Source organism: Oryctolagus cuniculus, chromosome 4 (genome assembly GCF_964237555.1).
Source record: "Oryctolagus cuniculus chromosome 4, mOryCun1.1, whole genome shotgun sequence".
NCBI lineage: Eukaryota > Metazoa > Chordata > Mammalia > Lagomorpha > Leporidae > Oryctolagus > Oryctolagus cuniculus.
The window spans coordinates 100429614-100446967 of record NC_091435.1 but is presented as its reverse complement, the minus strand read 5'-3'; the positions used below and the strand labels follow the sequence as shown (position 1 = coordinate 100446967).

The 17354-nt window shown below is 37.1% G+C and overlaps 1 protein-coding gene across 3 annotated transcripts in view; it reads left to right on the top strand.

Moving 5' to 3' along the window:
- MFN1 (mitofusin 1) overlaps positions 1-17354 on the top strand; it is a 47392-nt gene that overhangs the window by 22597 nt on the left and 7441 nt on the right. For all 3 annotated transcript variants that reach the window (XM_008266537.4, XM_070072480.1, XM_002716333.5), the window contains exons 7-14: positions 327-434; positions 4881-5034; positions 5832-5899; positions 11389-11510; positions 13247-13373; positions 13480-13584; positions 14919-15021; positions 15140-15369. In XM_008266537.4, the coding sequence (XP_008264759.1) occupies positions 327-434; positions 4881-5034; positions 5832-5899; positions 11389-11510; positions 13247-13373; positions 13480-13584; positions 14919-15021; positions 15140-15369 (1017 nt within the window). The remainder of the gene's footprint in view (positions 1-326; positions 435-4880; positions 5035-5831; positions 5900-11388; positions 11511-13246; positions 13374-13479; positions 13585-14918; positions 15022-15139; positions 15370-17354) is intronic.

Sequence of the window (17354 nt, the reverse complement as noted above, 5' to 3'; positions counted from 1 at the left end):
AGGTGAGAATTTACTCATTCATTCATTCATTCATTCTCTCTCTCTGTCTCTCTCTCTCACACACACACACACACACACATTAAAAAAATTTTTTTTAAAGAATTATGGTAGGAGTGGGAAAATCTATACTGTAGCCTTTGTATGTGCTAATTTTCTCATCTTTGAAAAATTTAATGCCCATAGAATGCTTTGGGATCCTTTATCAATGGATGTTAATCACGGTTGTCTTAAGTGGTTCAGACCTTTAAAATGAGGTGTCAATTCTAAATTTAAATATAAGAGATCTTTTATAAGTGAACTTACCATGGGGTTTTGTTGTTTTTCAGGAAAAACATTTTTTTCACAAAGTGAACGAACGGCTTTCCAAACCTAATATTTTCATTCTGAATAATCGTTGGGATGCCTCTGCATCAGAGCCAGAATACATGGAAGATGTAAGTTGTTTTTTCTCTAAAGTGGTTTTTTTTTTTTTTTTTTTTTTTTTTTTTTTTTTTTTTTTAAGATTTATTTATTTGAAAGGTAGATTTACAGAGAGGGAGAGACAGAAAGATCTTCCAACCACTGGTTCACTACCCAAATGGCCACAATGGCCAGAGCTGGGCCGATCCGAAGCCAGGAACCTGGAGCTTCATCTAGGTCTCCAATGTGGGTATAGCTTGGGCCATCTTTTGCTGCTTTTCCAGGCCATAGCAGAGAGCTGGATCAGAAGAGGAGAAGTTGGGAATTGAACCCATGTGGGATGCTGGCGCCACAGGCAGTGGCTTAGCCTGCTACGCCAGAGCACAGGCTCCTCCCTTAAGTTTTGAAATGTAGTCATGTTATCTGAGAAGACAATACACATTATAGAATAGAACTATTCTATTACTTGTAGAAAGAATATTATAGAAAAGTGATATGGATGTGTGAGAGAGACCAACTGAGCTACTTGAGGGAAAACCTAGTTATTTCAGAAATTTAAAATTTTGTTTTAATTTTTTGTTGAAATATGCATAACAGAAAAATACATAAACTGTACATGTTAAGCTCAGTGAATTTCACAAATTTAACACTTGTTTCAGGATCTATGTCAAAAGGCATAACACTCCCAACTTCAGAATCTACCTTCCTGGTCTTTTCTATCCTCTACCCTCCCATTTAATGAAAACCACTTATCAGAACTTTTTTTTTTTAAAGATTCATTTTTTTTTTTATTTGAGAGGTAGAGTTACAGACAGTGAGAGGGAGAGACAGATAAATGGCCACAGCTGTGCTGATCCGAAGCCAGGAGCCAGGTGCATCTTCCCAGTCTCCCATGTGGGTGCAGGGCGGACCATCTTCCACTGCCTTCTCAGGCCACAGCAGAGATTGGAAGTGGAGCAGCTGGGTCTAGAACCGGCGTCCATATTGGATGCCAGTGCTGCGGGGGAGGGGGGGAGGGATTAACCTACTGCGCCACAACGCCAGCCCCCTTTTTTTGGTGTGTGTGTTTTATTTTTTGAAAAATAATGGATACAAATAATTATTGTCAGTATAATTGATAGGCTTTGTGTCTCTTTTTTAGAAAACTTTTATTTAATAAATATAAATTTCAAAAGTACAGCTTTTGGATTATAATAGCTTTTCCCCCCATAACTATCCTCTCACCCACAAACCATCCCATCTCCTATGCCCTCTCTTATCCCATTCTTCATTAAGATTCAATTTGTAATTATCTCTATATACAGAAGATCAACTCTATACTAAGTAAAGATTTCAACAGTTTGCAGCCACACAGATACACAAAGCATAGAGTACTGTTTAAAGACTAGTTTTACTGTTAATTCTCATAGTACAACATATTAAGGACAGAGATCCTACATGGGGAGTAAATGCACAGTGACTCCTGTTGATTTAACAATTGATTTATGACATCAGTAATCACCCGAGGCTCTTGTCATGAGCTGCCAAGGCTATGGAAGCCTTTTGAGTTCACAAACTCTGACATTATTTAAACAAGGCCATAATCAAAGTGGAAGTTCACTCCTCCCTTCAGAGAAAGGTACCTCCTTCTTTGATGGCCCCTTCTTTCTGCTGGGATCTCACTCACAGAGATCTTTCATTTAGGTTATTTTTTGCCAGAGTGTCTTGGCTTTCCATGCCTGAAATACTCTCATGGGCTTTTTGGCCAGATCTGAATGCCTTTAGGGCTGATTCTGAGGCCAGAGTGCTATTTAGGGCATTTGTCATTCTATGAGTCTGCTGTGTATCCCACTTCCCATGTTGGCTCGTTCTCTCCTTATGAATTCTATCAATTATTATTAGCGGACACTGGCCTTATTTATGTGATCCCTTTGACATTTAATCCTATCATTATGATCAGTTATGAACTTAAACTGATCACTTTAACTAGTAAGATGGCATTGGTACCTTCCAACTTAATGGGATTTGGATCCCAAAGCAAGTTTTTAGCTTTACCCTTAGGGGTAAGAATGACTTCTAACAACATAAATTTTTCTGGTATTCAATTTTATGGCATGGAATCAGAGTATCTGCTTTTTTTTTTTTCTGGTTTCTTTGGCTCTATATTTTGTTGTATACATCCATATTGTTAGGTGGATTTGTAGTTCATTTTTTTTTTTTTTTTGAGATTTATTTATTTGAAAAGCAGAGTCACAGAGGGAAAAACAAAGAAAGACCTTCCATCCACTGGTTCACACCCCAAAAGGCTGCAACAGCTGGGGCTGACTAGGCTGAAGCCAGGAGCTTCATCTGGATTGGATTCCACATGGGTGTAGGGGCCCAAGCACTTAGGTCATCCTCTACTGCTTTCTGCGGCCATTAGCAGGGAGTTAAATTGGAAGTGGAGCAGCTAGGACTTGAACTGATGCCCATATGGGATGCTGGTGTTGCAGTACTGGCTTATCCCACTATGCCAGAATGTCAGCCCCAAGCTGTGCATTTTCATTGCTTTATAGTATTTTATTCTGTGAATATGCTTAAATTGATTTATTCATTCAGCTAGAGATAGGAATTTGGGTAGATTTCCTATATTTAGCTATTTGTATAATGCTGTGTATTTTTTTTTGTATATGCCTTTCTGTTGTGCATATGTATGCACTTTTTTTGGGTATATAACTGATTTTTATTGTGGTGGTTGGTTGATCATGATCTCTAGGAAATATTCAGCAGTGTCTGAAGATGTTATTTATTGTCACAGCTTGGGAGGTGTGCTACTGGCATCTAGTCAGGTAGAGGCTTCAGATGCTATTACACAACCTTGTAAATCAGCACAGCCCACCAAAGAAAGATTAAGTTGACCCAAACCTCAATAATGCAAATGCCAGTAAGCTGAGTGTATCTGTCCGTGGGTAGAAGTGCTGCATTACACGTCAAGAATATGTCTGATTTTAGTAAACACAGCCCAAGAGTTCTCTAAAGTACTCAGGCCAGTTCATATTCCTACCAGCAGATTGAGAAGTTCAGGTTAATTAACATCATCTACAACACTTTTATTTTGTTTTACTTCATTTTAGTCACATTGGTAGTTATAGAAACTTCTCAAAGAATAGAGTTTCTGACATTTGGTCTGTAAATATTTAATTTGCATGATGCTTTGATTTTAATAATATGAATTTATTATAGAAAATTTAGGAAAATTTACCATCTCCCCTCATTGCTCATATTTTAGATTTCATTTCCCCCAAATTAGAATTTTATTTATTTAGTGTATTTTTTTAAATTAATTTTTTAAGGAATATAAATTTCATAAGTACAACTCTAGGAATATAGTTATTCTTCCCACCATACCTGCCCTCCCACCTACACTCCCATCCCTCTCCTCTTCCCTCTCCCCTTGCCAGTCCCATTCTCCATTAAGATTCATTTTCAATTCACTTTGTACACAGAAGACCAACTCTATGCTAAGTAAAGATTTCAACAATTTGCACACACACACACACACATACATACAAACACACAAAACTGTTTGAGAACTAGGTTTACAGTTAACTCTCATAATGCAACTCATTGAGGACAGAGGTCCTAAAAATGGGAAGAATTTTATTTAATATACAATTTTATATCCTGTATTATTTATTGTAGTTTTATAATTATGTTTTCAAACTGGGGCTCACTTAATCATCAGAGAATTAGGAAATTTCACCCACAAACTGATCTTCCCCATGTAGTTTAGCATTCTACTTTAGCTTAATTTTCTTACACTGTAATATAAAAATTTCTTACCATAGCCCTAATGCTAACAGCTAGTATTAAATTTTACCTTCTCACCCTTTATCTTAACTTTAATATTCAAGTGCTAGTCTCAAACCTTACATTGCAGTTCTAATCTCTAGTTAATGCACTCTCCCCAAATTTAGTTCCTACTGTTTTTAAGAGAAAAATAAACCATTTTTGCTGATTCCAAAATGAAAGTGGCCTCATTGTAGCAATATTAGTATAGCACTTATTTTCTGATTTCAGAGGTATTAATAGTTTCAATGAAGAAAATTTGGAAGATAAAATCTCCTTTGGGTATTGCCTGCATGCCACAACTATTAATTTGTACACATTTATACGTTGTTTTTTTGTGATATAATCACATACATCACTAATATTAAAATGGTAGCTTGATCTGTGCCACAATGGTAATCACTTGTCTGCAATGTTTTATAATAGTTGTATAGTATTTGATGGCCCACCAGAATTTTAAATATTTGTTCAAAAGGAGAATCCTTAATTTAAGAGAGATTTCTTATTATGAAATATCAAACTTCATTTATTAAAATATCATGGACTTGTTAAGTGTATGGGAACTATTACTATACTTTCACTATAAATGAAGTGTAATATTGGACTATAGCTGGTTTTTACTTAAATTTGTTTAAATTATTCCGATTCCTTTTATACTCTATTTTTCTTTGTAGGTACGCAGGCAGCACATGGAAAGATGTCTTCATTTCTTGGTGGAGGAGCTCAAAGTTGTGGATCCATTAGAAGCACAGAATCGTATCTTTTTTGTTTCAGCAAAGGAAGTTCTTAGTGCTAGAAAGCACAAGACACAGGGAATGCCAGAAGGTGGTATGTATTAATTATAGGATTCCTTTTGAAATCCAAGTACACAGGTTATGAAAACAATAGCATTACAGAGATCTGATCTTGCTATATATTCTAGTTCTCCCCTTTTCTACAGTTTTGTTTTCCATGGTTTTAGATACTCACAATCTGAAAATATTACTGGAAAATTCCAAAGTAAGCATGTTTTAAATTGTTTGCTGTTCTAAGTGATGGTACCTTGCCTTGCCTAGGATATAACCATCCATTTGCCTAGTGTTTCCATGTAGTATATGTTACCTACCCATTATTCACTTAGTTATCACTTATAAGGTTGACTGTTATGGTATTGTAGTACTTATGTTCAGGTAACCCTTATTTTATTAATGACCTTGAAACAAGCATAGTGATGCTGGCAATTTGGATATGTGAAAGACAAGCTATAAACTGCTTCCTTTAAGTGAAAAGTTGAACGTTCTTGTCTGAATAAGGGCAGAAAGAAATTTTGTGCAGAGGTTGCTAAGGTCAGTGGTAGAAATGAATCTTCTGTCCTCAAAAGTGTGAACAAGGAAAAAGAAATTCATGTTTAGTCTTGCTGTTGCATTTCTAGCCACAGAAGTTATGGCCACAATTCATGGTAAGTACTTAGTAAAGATGGAGAAAGCATTAAATTAGCTATGTATGAAGAGGGAAAAACACAGTATAGTATATATAGATTTCAGTTCCACCTGTGGTTTCAGGCATGCACTGGGATTCTTGGAACATAACCTCCTTGATAATGGGAATGACTGCTAGGTTTTATAATCTTTGCCTATGTGTTACAGGTGGAGCACTTGCTGAAGGATTTCAGGCAAGACTACAGGAGTTTCAGAATTTTGAACAAATTTTTGAGGTAGGAATTTTGTGATTGCATTGGCTAGTATAAAACTTTGGTATTGGTTGGAGAGTGTAATCTACTTTTTGTTGTTTATCTTTGTCAATAACCTTTGCTGTTATTTAGTGTAGTTATTGAAACAGCTGAAACAAGGAAAGTTTGAAGAAAAGAAGCCCCTGAAAATGGATGATCTGTAAGAATTCAGAAATAGATTGTAATTTCTTTTTCTTTATATACTTATATATAAAAATAAGCTATTTCCAATATTGCCTATGTTTTGCAATGAATGAAATTCTGTGTTTAGCCATTTGGAGCAAGAGCAAATGAGTAATTATTTGAATGGATAATAGAGCAAAATATATATAATTTATAAAGATATGGAACATGGCTGATGTTTTTTGGGTAAATTTTATTATATTCATTAGTTGTTTCTACTTTTGAAGGCTTCACATTCTGTGCAAGACTTCTGAACAAATGAATGAATAGAAAAATAATTAAGATATAGCTCCAGTACTTTAGGAAGCTGGTTGGAAACTGCTGAAGCACATCAGTAGCTACTGTGGACAAGCATTGTAGAGGAAGGATAATTTTTTATAAGTTAAGAATTTGCTGCCTTTTCCTCATCTTTATCTTGGTGAGAGGCAAAAAGACCATTAGGCAGATGAAGGTGAATTGTTTGAGAAAGAAAGCCCACTATGTTGGTAAAAGCTCTCTAATTGTTAAGAAGCTACTAGAAGGAACATCAAATCTTCTCAAGCTAAAACATAAGATAAGTAAGTAAAGTCTCAGTTATTCAAAGATCATTGTTTTTCTTTTTTTTTTTTAAAGATTTATTTTATTTATTTGAAAGTCAGAGTTACACAGAGTGTGAATGAAGGAGGGAGAGGCAGAGAGAGAGAGAGGTCTTCCATCTGATGGTTCTCTCCCCAGATGGTCGCAACGGCTGGAGCTACGCCGATCTGGAGCCAGGAGCCAGGAATTTCCTCCAGGTCTCCCACGCGGGTGCAGGGGCCCGAGCACGTAGGCCATCTTCCACTGCTTTCCCAGGCCATAGCAGAGAGCTGGATCAGAAGTGAGCAGAAAGGATTTGAACCGGCGACCATAAGGGATGCCGGCACTGCAGGCGGTGGCTTTACCCATTACGCCACAGTGTCAGCCCCCATTGTTTTTATTTTCTTTCCTTTTTGATTTCACAAGACAGTCGATCCTGTCCTCACTCTTAATCAGTTGTGTAATTCATGGAGAAAATATGGAGATGATCAATTTCTTTATCTTTCCTTATTTATTGGCCTTTAAAAAAGTTTTTTGTAGGTGCTTATCATTGGTTTCTTCTACCAAATCATATACCGTCCTGTTATGCATTTATACCTCTTACATCATACTAGTTCATGGTATACTTTTTGCTTTCTCTGACTATATGAGTGAAAAATTGGGAATGAGAATAATAAAAATGTGCTATAGAGCATTGGTTCCCAGTGGAACCAGTCACATGAGATGCTTTAGAGGATGGCAGGCCACTGACCTATTCCAGAGACTCTGATCCAGGGTTCATTGGGAATCTAAAATTATATATAGAAAAAGTTGGTTGTAAGCAATAGCTCTTACATAAAATCATGGAGAATGTCATACTTTAGAGTTTAAGTAGGGGGGCCAGCGCTGTGGCGTAGCGGGTTAAAGCCCTGGCCTGAAGCACTGGCATCCCATATGGGCACCGGTTCTAGTCCTGGCTGCTCCTCTTCCCATCCAGCTCTCTGCTATGGCCTGCAAAAGCAGTAGAAGATGGCTCAAGTCCTTCAGCCTCTACCCACATGGGAGACCTGGAAGAAGCTCCTGGCTCCTGGCTCCTGGCTTCATATTGGGGCAGCTCTGGCCATTGTGGCCATCTGGGGAGTGAACCAGCAGATGGAAGACCTCTCTCTGTCTCTACCTCTCTCTGTAACAAATAAATAAAATAAATCTTAAAATAGGAATGTGGCATACCTAAAATAGAATCAACTAAAATTATTTGAATTTGTATAAAGAAATGTGAGCTAGACAAAAAAATTTTTTGTCTGGATCTATTATAAAGGATCAAAGCATTTTCTGAAGAATTATAATGACAACTTTTGGCAGCTTTTTCCCAAAGCTAAGATTTGTCACTTTTTAAATCGGGTTTAGTAATTGATGATTTCTTAGAAATTGATGACTTTCTGGGACTTTATGGTTTGGTACGTTTATAATATAGATATCTTGTGTCCTTTCCAACATACTTATGTTTACATATTAATTTTAATTGAATCTGCTAGTGATTTAATTGCTTTATCTTGTAAAGAAACTGTCTCCTGTCCTTAGTTAATTTATTAATTGATAAATACTAATTTTTTGGGTTTTAAGCATTAAGTGAGCATTCATCTTTTTTTTTTTTTTTTTTTTTTGACAGGCAGAGTGGACAGTGAGAGAGAGAGACAGAAAGAGAAAGGTCTTCCTTTGCTGTTGGTTAACCCTCCAATGGCCGCCATGGCCGGCGCTCTGCGGCCAGCGCACCGCGCTGATCCAATGGCAGGAGCCAGGTGCTTCTCCTGGCCATTGGAGGGTGAACCAACGGCAAAGGAAGACCTTTCTCTCTGTCTCTCTCTCTCACTGTCCACTCTGCAAGTATGTTTACCTCTCCCACCAGAGGGAGAGGTAAACAAATAAGGCTGAATATTAACATGTGGTATTTTGAGATAAAAGCTATATTGATATTCTTTCTAGTCACTTTAAGGTACATTGAAATAATACATGGGAACCAGTGTTTGTGGGGTCTGTTGTCAAGGCGACTTGACAAGTTTGTTGGTTATGTTTTTAAATTGCTCTTAAAAATATTAATATTTACAAATACATAACTGTGATTATCAGCTCCTTTAGATATTATTGGGAAATCAAAACTCTTAATTAGGATGTGGATAAATCTTTAATAAGTTTTATAGTAGCCTACAGGACACCCTGACAAGATGGCATTTAAATTAGTTTAATATTGGCCGGCACTGCGGCTCACTAGGCTAATCCTCCACCTGCGGCGCCAGCACACAGGGTTCTAGTCCCGGTCGGGGCACCGGATTCTGTCCCGGTTGGTTGCCCCTCTTCCAGTCCAGCTCTCTGCTGTGGCCCGGGAGTGCAGTGGAGGATGGCCCAAGTGCTTGGGCCCTGCACCTGCATGGGAGACCAGGAGAAGTACCTGGCTCCTGGCTTCGGATCAGTGCCATGCATCGGCAGCAGCGGCCATTGGAGGGTGAACCAACGGCCAAAGGAAGACCTTTCTTTCTGTCTCTCTCACTGTTCACTCTGCCTGTCAAAAAAATTAGTTTAATATTTTAAATTTCTTGGAAATGTAGGGTTCCTGATGAAATATGTCTGGGAACTGCTGCACACAGTGTATGCATGCTCTCTGTGGAGATCATTGGTGTATTAATAAGGACACTGAGAAATAACCCAGAAAACAAACTATTTAGATTAGACTTACTCTCAGTACTGTATTTGAGAATAGAGTGTTTCTTTTTCAGGATGCTTCTTAATACTCTGCAGACCAATGGGAAAACTTGTGTGGGATACTTAAAAGAAGTATTAGAAGAAGATTCTATTTTATTCTCTATATTTATTCATCATCATCTTTTTTTGAATGAGAAATGACTTATATTGCCTGATGACTACTGGAGATCTTTTCTTTTCTGTCCAGTCTAGCTCTAACATTGTGCTGTTACCTACAGATTTGGATTTTCATTGCTGATATCTAGATCTACTTCATCGAGGAACATAGAATTTATTTTGTTTTCTTTTAAAAATATTTTTATGCTTTCATTATAATTTTTTGTTAAGTTTAACTTGGCACATTTATGAGGCAGAGTTATTTAACATAAAACCAAAGGTTTGTTTTGGTCATTAAAAATAAGTAGTTTACAATTTAAATGTCTAGTGTTATGTAATTATTGGTGGTTTTAAAGGAAAAAATATTCAGCAGTGTTTTACATTTCCTTTAGGCACATAGAAAATAGGAATAATGTTACTTCCCACCAGCAGTATTTTTTTTTTTAAGATTTGTGAAAATGGGTGATGTACAGTGATTCATCATGGGCAGAGGGGAAGCTCTGCAGTGCAGGAAAGTGATGGGTTCTGAGCTAACTATAAACTGCAGACTAAATAAATTACCTTTATGTCCCCTGTAGCTGAAGAAATGAATTTGTTTTGTTTTCTGTACTTCAAACAAATTATTGACGAGGGGAGCTAAAATGACAAAAGATTATACTTTTTTTCTGAGTGAAAATCAATTTCTGATTTGAAGGCTAAACATAAGATTTTAAATGATACATTGATTGAATATATAAGATACTAGTGATTTCAGAGTAATGTAGTACTAGATAGAGTATTAGGTGAATACCATTTTGAAGCTTGAGAGATTGGAGAAAGAATAGTCTACAAATTTTATAGTTAATAGTAATTATAATTGTATCCCTAGTCTTTGAAAAGTTTAACACAGAGTATGAACATATTCTACAAAACATCTCTGTAGTTACTAGGGTGTATATGATTTGGATCAAAGATAGAAACCTGTCAAAGACTGTATAGTGTTTCTCTGTAAAAACTTGTAGTTATTTTCAAATGTTTTTTATTTCAGAATTTTATTTTCAATGAAGTAAAAATGAAATGAGGGTAATTGTAATTATAATAATTTTGCAAATTTTTTGATTCATAGTAAAATCTAGTGAGATAAAAATAGTACAAGTTTTCATATGTTGAAAATTGATACAAGAATTGCACAAAATGGATGTACCCATCATGTGTGTAATGCATTCTGATGTATTCACTTTCTTTTAAAACAATGCTGGTTATGAAACACTGATTTGTACAATTAACAGGTTGTGAACTGCAGTTAGCTTAAAAGTGAAACAGATGAGGGCATCATTCAGACTTGTGCACATACCTTAGTTTGAGGACAACAATAAGATTATTTTTAAATAGTTGCAGATATTTTTTCTTTAGATAATTTAAAAGATAATTTAAAATGTTATTTAGATTGTTTACAGTTTTTTTTAGATTGTTCGCTTCTAATCAATATGCATCCTTTTTAGTAACCTGAAATGAATCATATTCATAATTCAATTCAGAACTATATTTAGATTATCTGTTATGAGAAAAATCAAGAGAGGTAGTCTAGAATAAGGTTAAAGATAACCCAGATAAAATTAACAGTTCTATAGGAGAAACTTTTGTTTAACACAAATATTTCTATTTGTTTTTTTTAATGTTGTAGTCAAACCATTGCACATTACTGCGTAAGAATACACAAAGATATGAACTTGCTGTTAGTTTTTTTTTACTTTTGAATCATTGTAATTCTTTTAACTTTTATAACTTTAAGTTGTTTTTGTCATAAATTTATTTTCTGTCCTTGCTTCAGTTTTAAGTTAACAAACAGCAAGTTTTTGTGTTTAAATTCCTGAAAACGTTGGGATGGAATTACAGTAATGTGTTATGGCTTGGGCCCCTCGCAGGAGTGTATCTCGCAGTCAGCAGTGAAAACAAAGTTTGAACAGCACACTATCAGAGCTAAACAGATACTAGATACTGTGAAAAACATATTGGATTCAATAAACGTGGCAGCAGCAGAGAAAAGGTATGAGTTCATCTTATTGAAACATAAAAATGTTAGCTTTTTTGTGTCAGACTTGTTAAAACTAAGATTTTTCATACTAAAGTCAATAATGTGGATTTTAGTGATGCTTATTTGTTTTTAAATGAGTATTTGAAAGTATAAATGTTAATTTTGTAGTCTTGAACATATCATTTATGTTCCTTGGAGCTCAATATTGCCGTGTATGAATTGTGATCTGAAAATGTTTAGTGGCTTTCAAATGTCTTTAAAGCAGTGGAAGAACCATTTTCTTTCAAGTGGAACTTTATGAAGAAATCCAGAACATGCATTCAGCCATGACTCATTCTTTTATATATTAATACACCAATAACCTTGAAATTATTCTTTTATGCCAGTTGTGTGTTTTGTTTATCAGCTGGTGAAAAAATAAGGTAATAGTACCTGCCAACCAAAAAGTTGATCTGGTAAGCAGTACCCTTATATGTCATACTGTACTGCATTATTTTATTCCATTTGTTGTCTTATAAAATTGGAAATTAATACATCAAAGTACCAACATTATCTCAATGAAAAATATAGTTCTCACAGACTTTGTATACTTGAAGTGAAGATCAGGATGTTATTGGATATGACAGAAGTACTGATGATAAATCTCAATTGGATAATTAGTGGGTGGGCTTAATCTAGTTAAAGGAAACAAAGCATCCAATATTAAAGTTCAAAATGAATTTATGCTTGCTGGGAACAATATTCCCCTCATGCCCCACATATTACATGATTTGGATACTTTGCATTATGTGCAAAAGTAGAAAACTGTCCACGTGTAAAACAGAAGGTAAGAACCTTGAGTCTGATCTCAGCCCCTGTACAGCCTCTGTATAATGAGGTTGTGTTGCTATAGGGTCCCTGCTAGCTCAGTTGCTTTATTTTAGTGCCCAAAATTTGGATTGGCCTTATTTTTAAAAATATAGCACACTGTAGTTGGGTTTTTGGCCTAGTGCTTAAGATGTCCGTGTCTCATACTAGGTTTGATGCCTGGCTCTTCTCCTGAGGCCAGCTTGCTGTTAATGCAGACTCTGGGAGGCAGTAATGATGACTTAAGTGATTGGGTTCTTGCCATCCATGTGAGAAACTGGATTGAGTTGTGACTCCTAGCTTTGGCCCCAGCAGGGTGGTGTTGTGGGCATTTGGAAGTAAACCAGTGAATGGGAGCATTCTGTTTCTGAAATAAGTAAATGGAAAAACTATATGTGTATTTATCTATTGAAGTAACTATGGCACAAAGGAGATATATTTGAATATAGTTTGTGTAATCATAGAGACTCTTTACACTAAAAATCGTACTAAAGGGATCTCAGGTTTTTCTTTTCCTATTTCTTCCTGGGATCAACAAACTTTCTGTAAAAGACCAATTTGTAAATTTTCTTGGCTTTGTGGGTCATATTGTCTTGCAACTATTATTTCTATAGTTTTAGAGCAAAAACAGCCCTAGACAGATAATAAAAGAATGCTTGTGGCTGTGTTCCAAGAAAACTTTAACAAAAATGGAAGCTGGCTGAATTTGGCTTGCCACAGTGCCATTTGCTGCTGACCCTTATTTAACTAAAATTGAATTCTTTTAGATATTTAAGTATAGATTTCTTTTTTCTTGTGTCATACTAATAGTTGGTTCAAATCATTTAATGTGAATGCTCTTCCTTAATTGTTTTGGGATATTAATATACCCTGAATATTGATTACTCTTCATACCATAATAGAGTTTATTCAATGGAAGAGAGGGAAGATCAAATTGATAGACTGGACTTTATAAGAAACCAGATGAATCTTTTGACATTGGATGTTAAGAAAAAAATTAAGGAGGTTACTGAGGAGGTTGCAAATAAAGTGAGTAACAATAATTTCATGCTTAATATATCTGAAAATGCAACATGTTTTGATAATGTTTTCCCTTAAAAGGAATATTTTAAGTGTTTTTTTTTTGTATTTTCAGGTTTCATGTGCAATGACAGATGAAATCTGTCGACTATCTGTTTTGGTTGATGAATTTTGTTCTGAGTTTCATCCTACTCCAAGTGTATTGAAAGTATATAAAAGTGTAAGTTTAAGGTGTAGTTAAATTTTCTGAGGGGTGGGCATTGTGGCTCAGCTGGTTAAGTTATTGTTTTTAAAATTGCCTGCATCCCATTATTGGGGTGCCTGTTTAAGTCCTTGTTGCTCCACTTTTTTTTGTTTAAATTTATTTATTTATTGGAAAGGCAGAATTACAGAGAGAGAGAGAGAGAGAGAGAGAGAGAGAGCGAGCACCCACTGGTTCACTCCCCAAATGGCCTCAATGGCTAGAGCTGGGCCATTCTGAAGCCAGGAGCCAGGAGCTTCTTCTGGATCTCCTACATGGGTGCAGGAGCCCAAGCACTTTTACCATTCTCCACTGCTTTCCCAGGCACATTAGCAGGGAGCTGGGTTGGAAGTGGAGCAGTCAGAACTCAAACCGGCACCTAAATGGGGTGCTGGCACCACAGGCAGCAGCTTCACCCACTATACCACAGCACCAGCCCCGCTGCCCCACTTTTCATCCAGCTTCCTGCTCATGCATCCTGGGAGGCAGTAGATGATGGCTGCAGTGCATGGGCCCCTGACACCCACGTGGGAGACAGGGAGAAAATTCTGGACTTAGCTGTGGTTGTAGGCATTTGGGGGAGTAAACCAGCCGATGGAAAATTTATTATTTCTCTCCACCTCTTTCTGTTAGTTTTCATTTCAAGTAGATAAGAATAAATACTAAAAAAAATATTCTGAGACAGCTCCCTCATCTTATTCCATACTCTTACTTGTTTAGTGCCAATTTTTTTGCTTAGTGCCATTTTAATATCTATGTGGCAATCAGTACACAACCTGTTACTCTCTCTTGTACTTGGCAATAAATGTAAATTTACCTTGTAGATAAAAACTATACAAGTTTTCCCTGTAACAATGAGGTTAACATCATTTTAGTGCTTATTATGTTTTAAATGTCTTTATAAAATATATTTTCTGGGGCTGGAGTTGTGTAGCTGGTTAAGTGACCACCAGCGATACTGATATCCCGTATGGGCACCAGTTCATATACTGGCTGCTCTACTTCTGATCTAGCACCCTGCTAATGGTCTGGAAAAAGCAGCTGAAGATGGCCCAAGTGTTAGGGCCACTACCACCCATGTGAAAGACCCCAATGAATCTCCTGGCTCCTGCCTTTAGCTTGGCCCAGCCCTAGCCATTGCAGCCATCCAGGGCATGAATCAGTGCATGAATGATCTTTCTATGTCTCTCCCTCTCTCTCTCTCTCTCTCTCTGTAACTCTGACTTTCAGATAAATAAATAAATCTTAAAAAAAAAAAAAAAACTGACACTTTCTGGCAAAGAAATAATGTAGACATTTACTATTTTCAACAGGAGTTAAATAAACACATAGAAGATGGTATGGGAAGAAATTTGGCTGATCGGTGCACCAATGAAGTGAATGCTTCAATGCTTCAATCCCAGCAAGAAATTATTGGTACTATTTATGTCTACATGTCATGAGGTGGTGGTGGTCTACTTTCCTTTGGCTGTTTCATAGAAGGTGGAACATTTTCTTTTGTTTGTTAAAGTAAATGTCACTTTGTTTTCTCTAGAAAATTTGAAACCTTTGCTTCCAGCTGGTATACAGAGTAAACTACATACACTGATCCCATGCAAGAAATTTGATCTCAGCTATGACCTGAATTGCCACAAGTTATGTTCCGATTTTCAAGAGGATATTGTATTTCGTTTTTCTCTGGGCTGGGCTTCCCTTGTACATCGATTCTTGGGCCCTACAAACGCTCAGAGGGTGCTCCTAGGATTATCAGAGCCTATCTTTCAGGTATGTATCTTGATTCTACCAGTTAGAACTCTCTATTTTTTGCTTTTGTGATTTCTCAAAACTAGGTTTACCAAATCTGCATATTTATTTGTAAGCTGATACCTATCTCCTAGAGCCATCTGGGTTGGGTGTACCAGGCAAAATGGAAAGGCAGTCTGAAAGTTTTCATCCAGTACAAAGTGGTTCTACATTCATTTTCGAAACTGTATTTTCCTAAAAAGGTTTTGCTATCAGACTTCAAATAACTTGGAATAAATGTGGGCATTTTAAAAGGAAAATTTAAAATTTATCAATAAATTCAGTACTTTTCCCGAAAATGTATAGAATAAAAAGACCACCACAATTTGGTGTTGGAACATTTCTGCAGCCCCACCACTAATCTGCCTTCTGTTAATATGGATTTGCCTTAAAAAAAAAAAAAGTTTATTTATTTATTTATTTGAAAACGGAGAGTTGGGAGTGAGTGAGTGAGTGAGTGAGTGAGTGCTTCTTTCTACTGGTTCACTCTCCAAATGACTGTAATGGCCAGGGCTTGGCCAGGCTGAAGCCAGGAGTTTCATTTGAGTCTCTCACATGAGAGAGCCCAAGTATTTGGGCCACCTTCCACTGCTTTCCCAGGGAGCTAGATCGGAAGTGGAGCTTCTGGACATGAATTGGCACTCATAGTGAATGGTGACCTTGCAGGCAGCGCTTAACCTGGTACACCACAACGCCAGCCCTGGGATTTGCCCTTTCTGAAAATTTCCTGTAAATCGGATCATACAAAAACCATGGCCTTATATGGTTGATTTCTTTCACTTAGCATGTTTTCAAAGTTTATCTTTATAGTATTAGTGTTGAGTGTTGTTTGGATATTTCATTCCTTATTATGGCCAAGTAGTATTTCTTTATTTAAAAAACACATCCATTCATCAGTTGGTGGCAATTTGTTTTCACTTATGAATAATGCTGCTGTGAACATTTGTGTGTCTGTTTTTATGTATCTTATGTGTTTTGAAGACATATATTCTGGATAGAGCTCCTTTATCAGATATGTGATTTCTAAATACATTTTTGAGTCTGGCTTGTCTTTCAGTTTTCTTTTGTGTAATTTGAAATTTAAAAGGTTTTTGTTCTTAAGTCTTATTATGTTAATGAATTGTGCTTTTGATATAATTTATTTTATTTTTAACAGTTTATTTATTTGAAAGTCAGAGTTACAGAGAGGCAACGGCAGAGGGAGAGGGAGAAAGCGAGGGAGAGTAAGGGGGAGGGAGAGGGAGAGGTTTTCCATCGGTTGGTTCACTCCCCAGATGGCCACAGCAGCCAGAACTGTGCCTATAAAAAGCCAGGAGCTTCCTCCTGATCTCCCACATGGCTGCAGGGGCCCAAGGGCTTGGGCCAGCCTCTGCTGCCCTCCCAGGCTACAACAGACTTCTGGATCAGAAGTGCAGCAGCCGGGACTCGAACTGGCGCCCATATTGGATGCCGGCGCTGCAGACCGGGACTTTAACCCGCTGTGCCCCAACACTGGCCCCTGATACAATACTTTTAAAAAATAGTTTTAATTCCTTTTGAGAGCTGAGGTTTCAGTTACCAGTGGAACCCATTATGTATTATGAAAATTATTATTGGCTGGTGCCGCGGCTCAATAGGCTAATCCTCCGCCTGCACCGCCAGCACACCGGGTTCTAGTCTCGGTCGGGGCACTGGAATCTGTCCCAGTTGCCCCTCTTCCAGTCCAGCCCGGGAGTGCAGTGGAGGATGGCCCAAGTGCTTGGGCCCTGCACCCGCATGGGAGACCAGGAGAAGCACCTGCTTCGGATCAGCACGGTGTGCTGGCCACAGCAGCCATTGGATGGTGAACCAACGGCAAAGGAAGACCTTTCTCTGTCTCTCTCACTGTCCACTCTGCCTGTCCAAAAAAAAAAAAAAAAAAATTGTTAACAGTATCATTGGTCCAGTGTTACAGAAAATAATTTTTAGTATAGTTTTTTTTCTTAGTA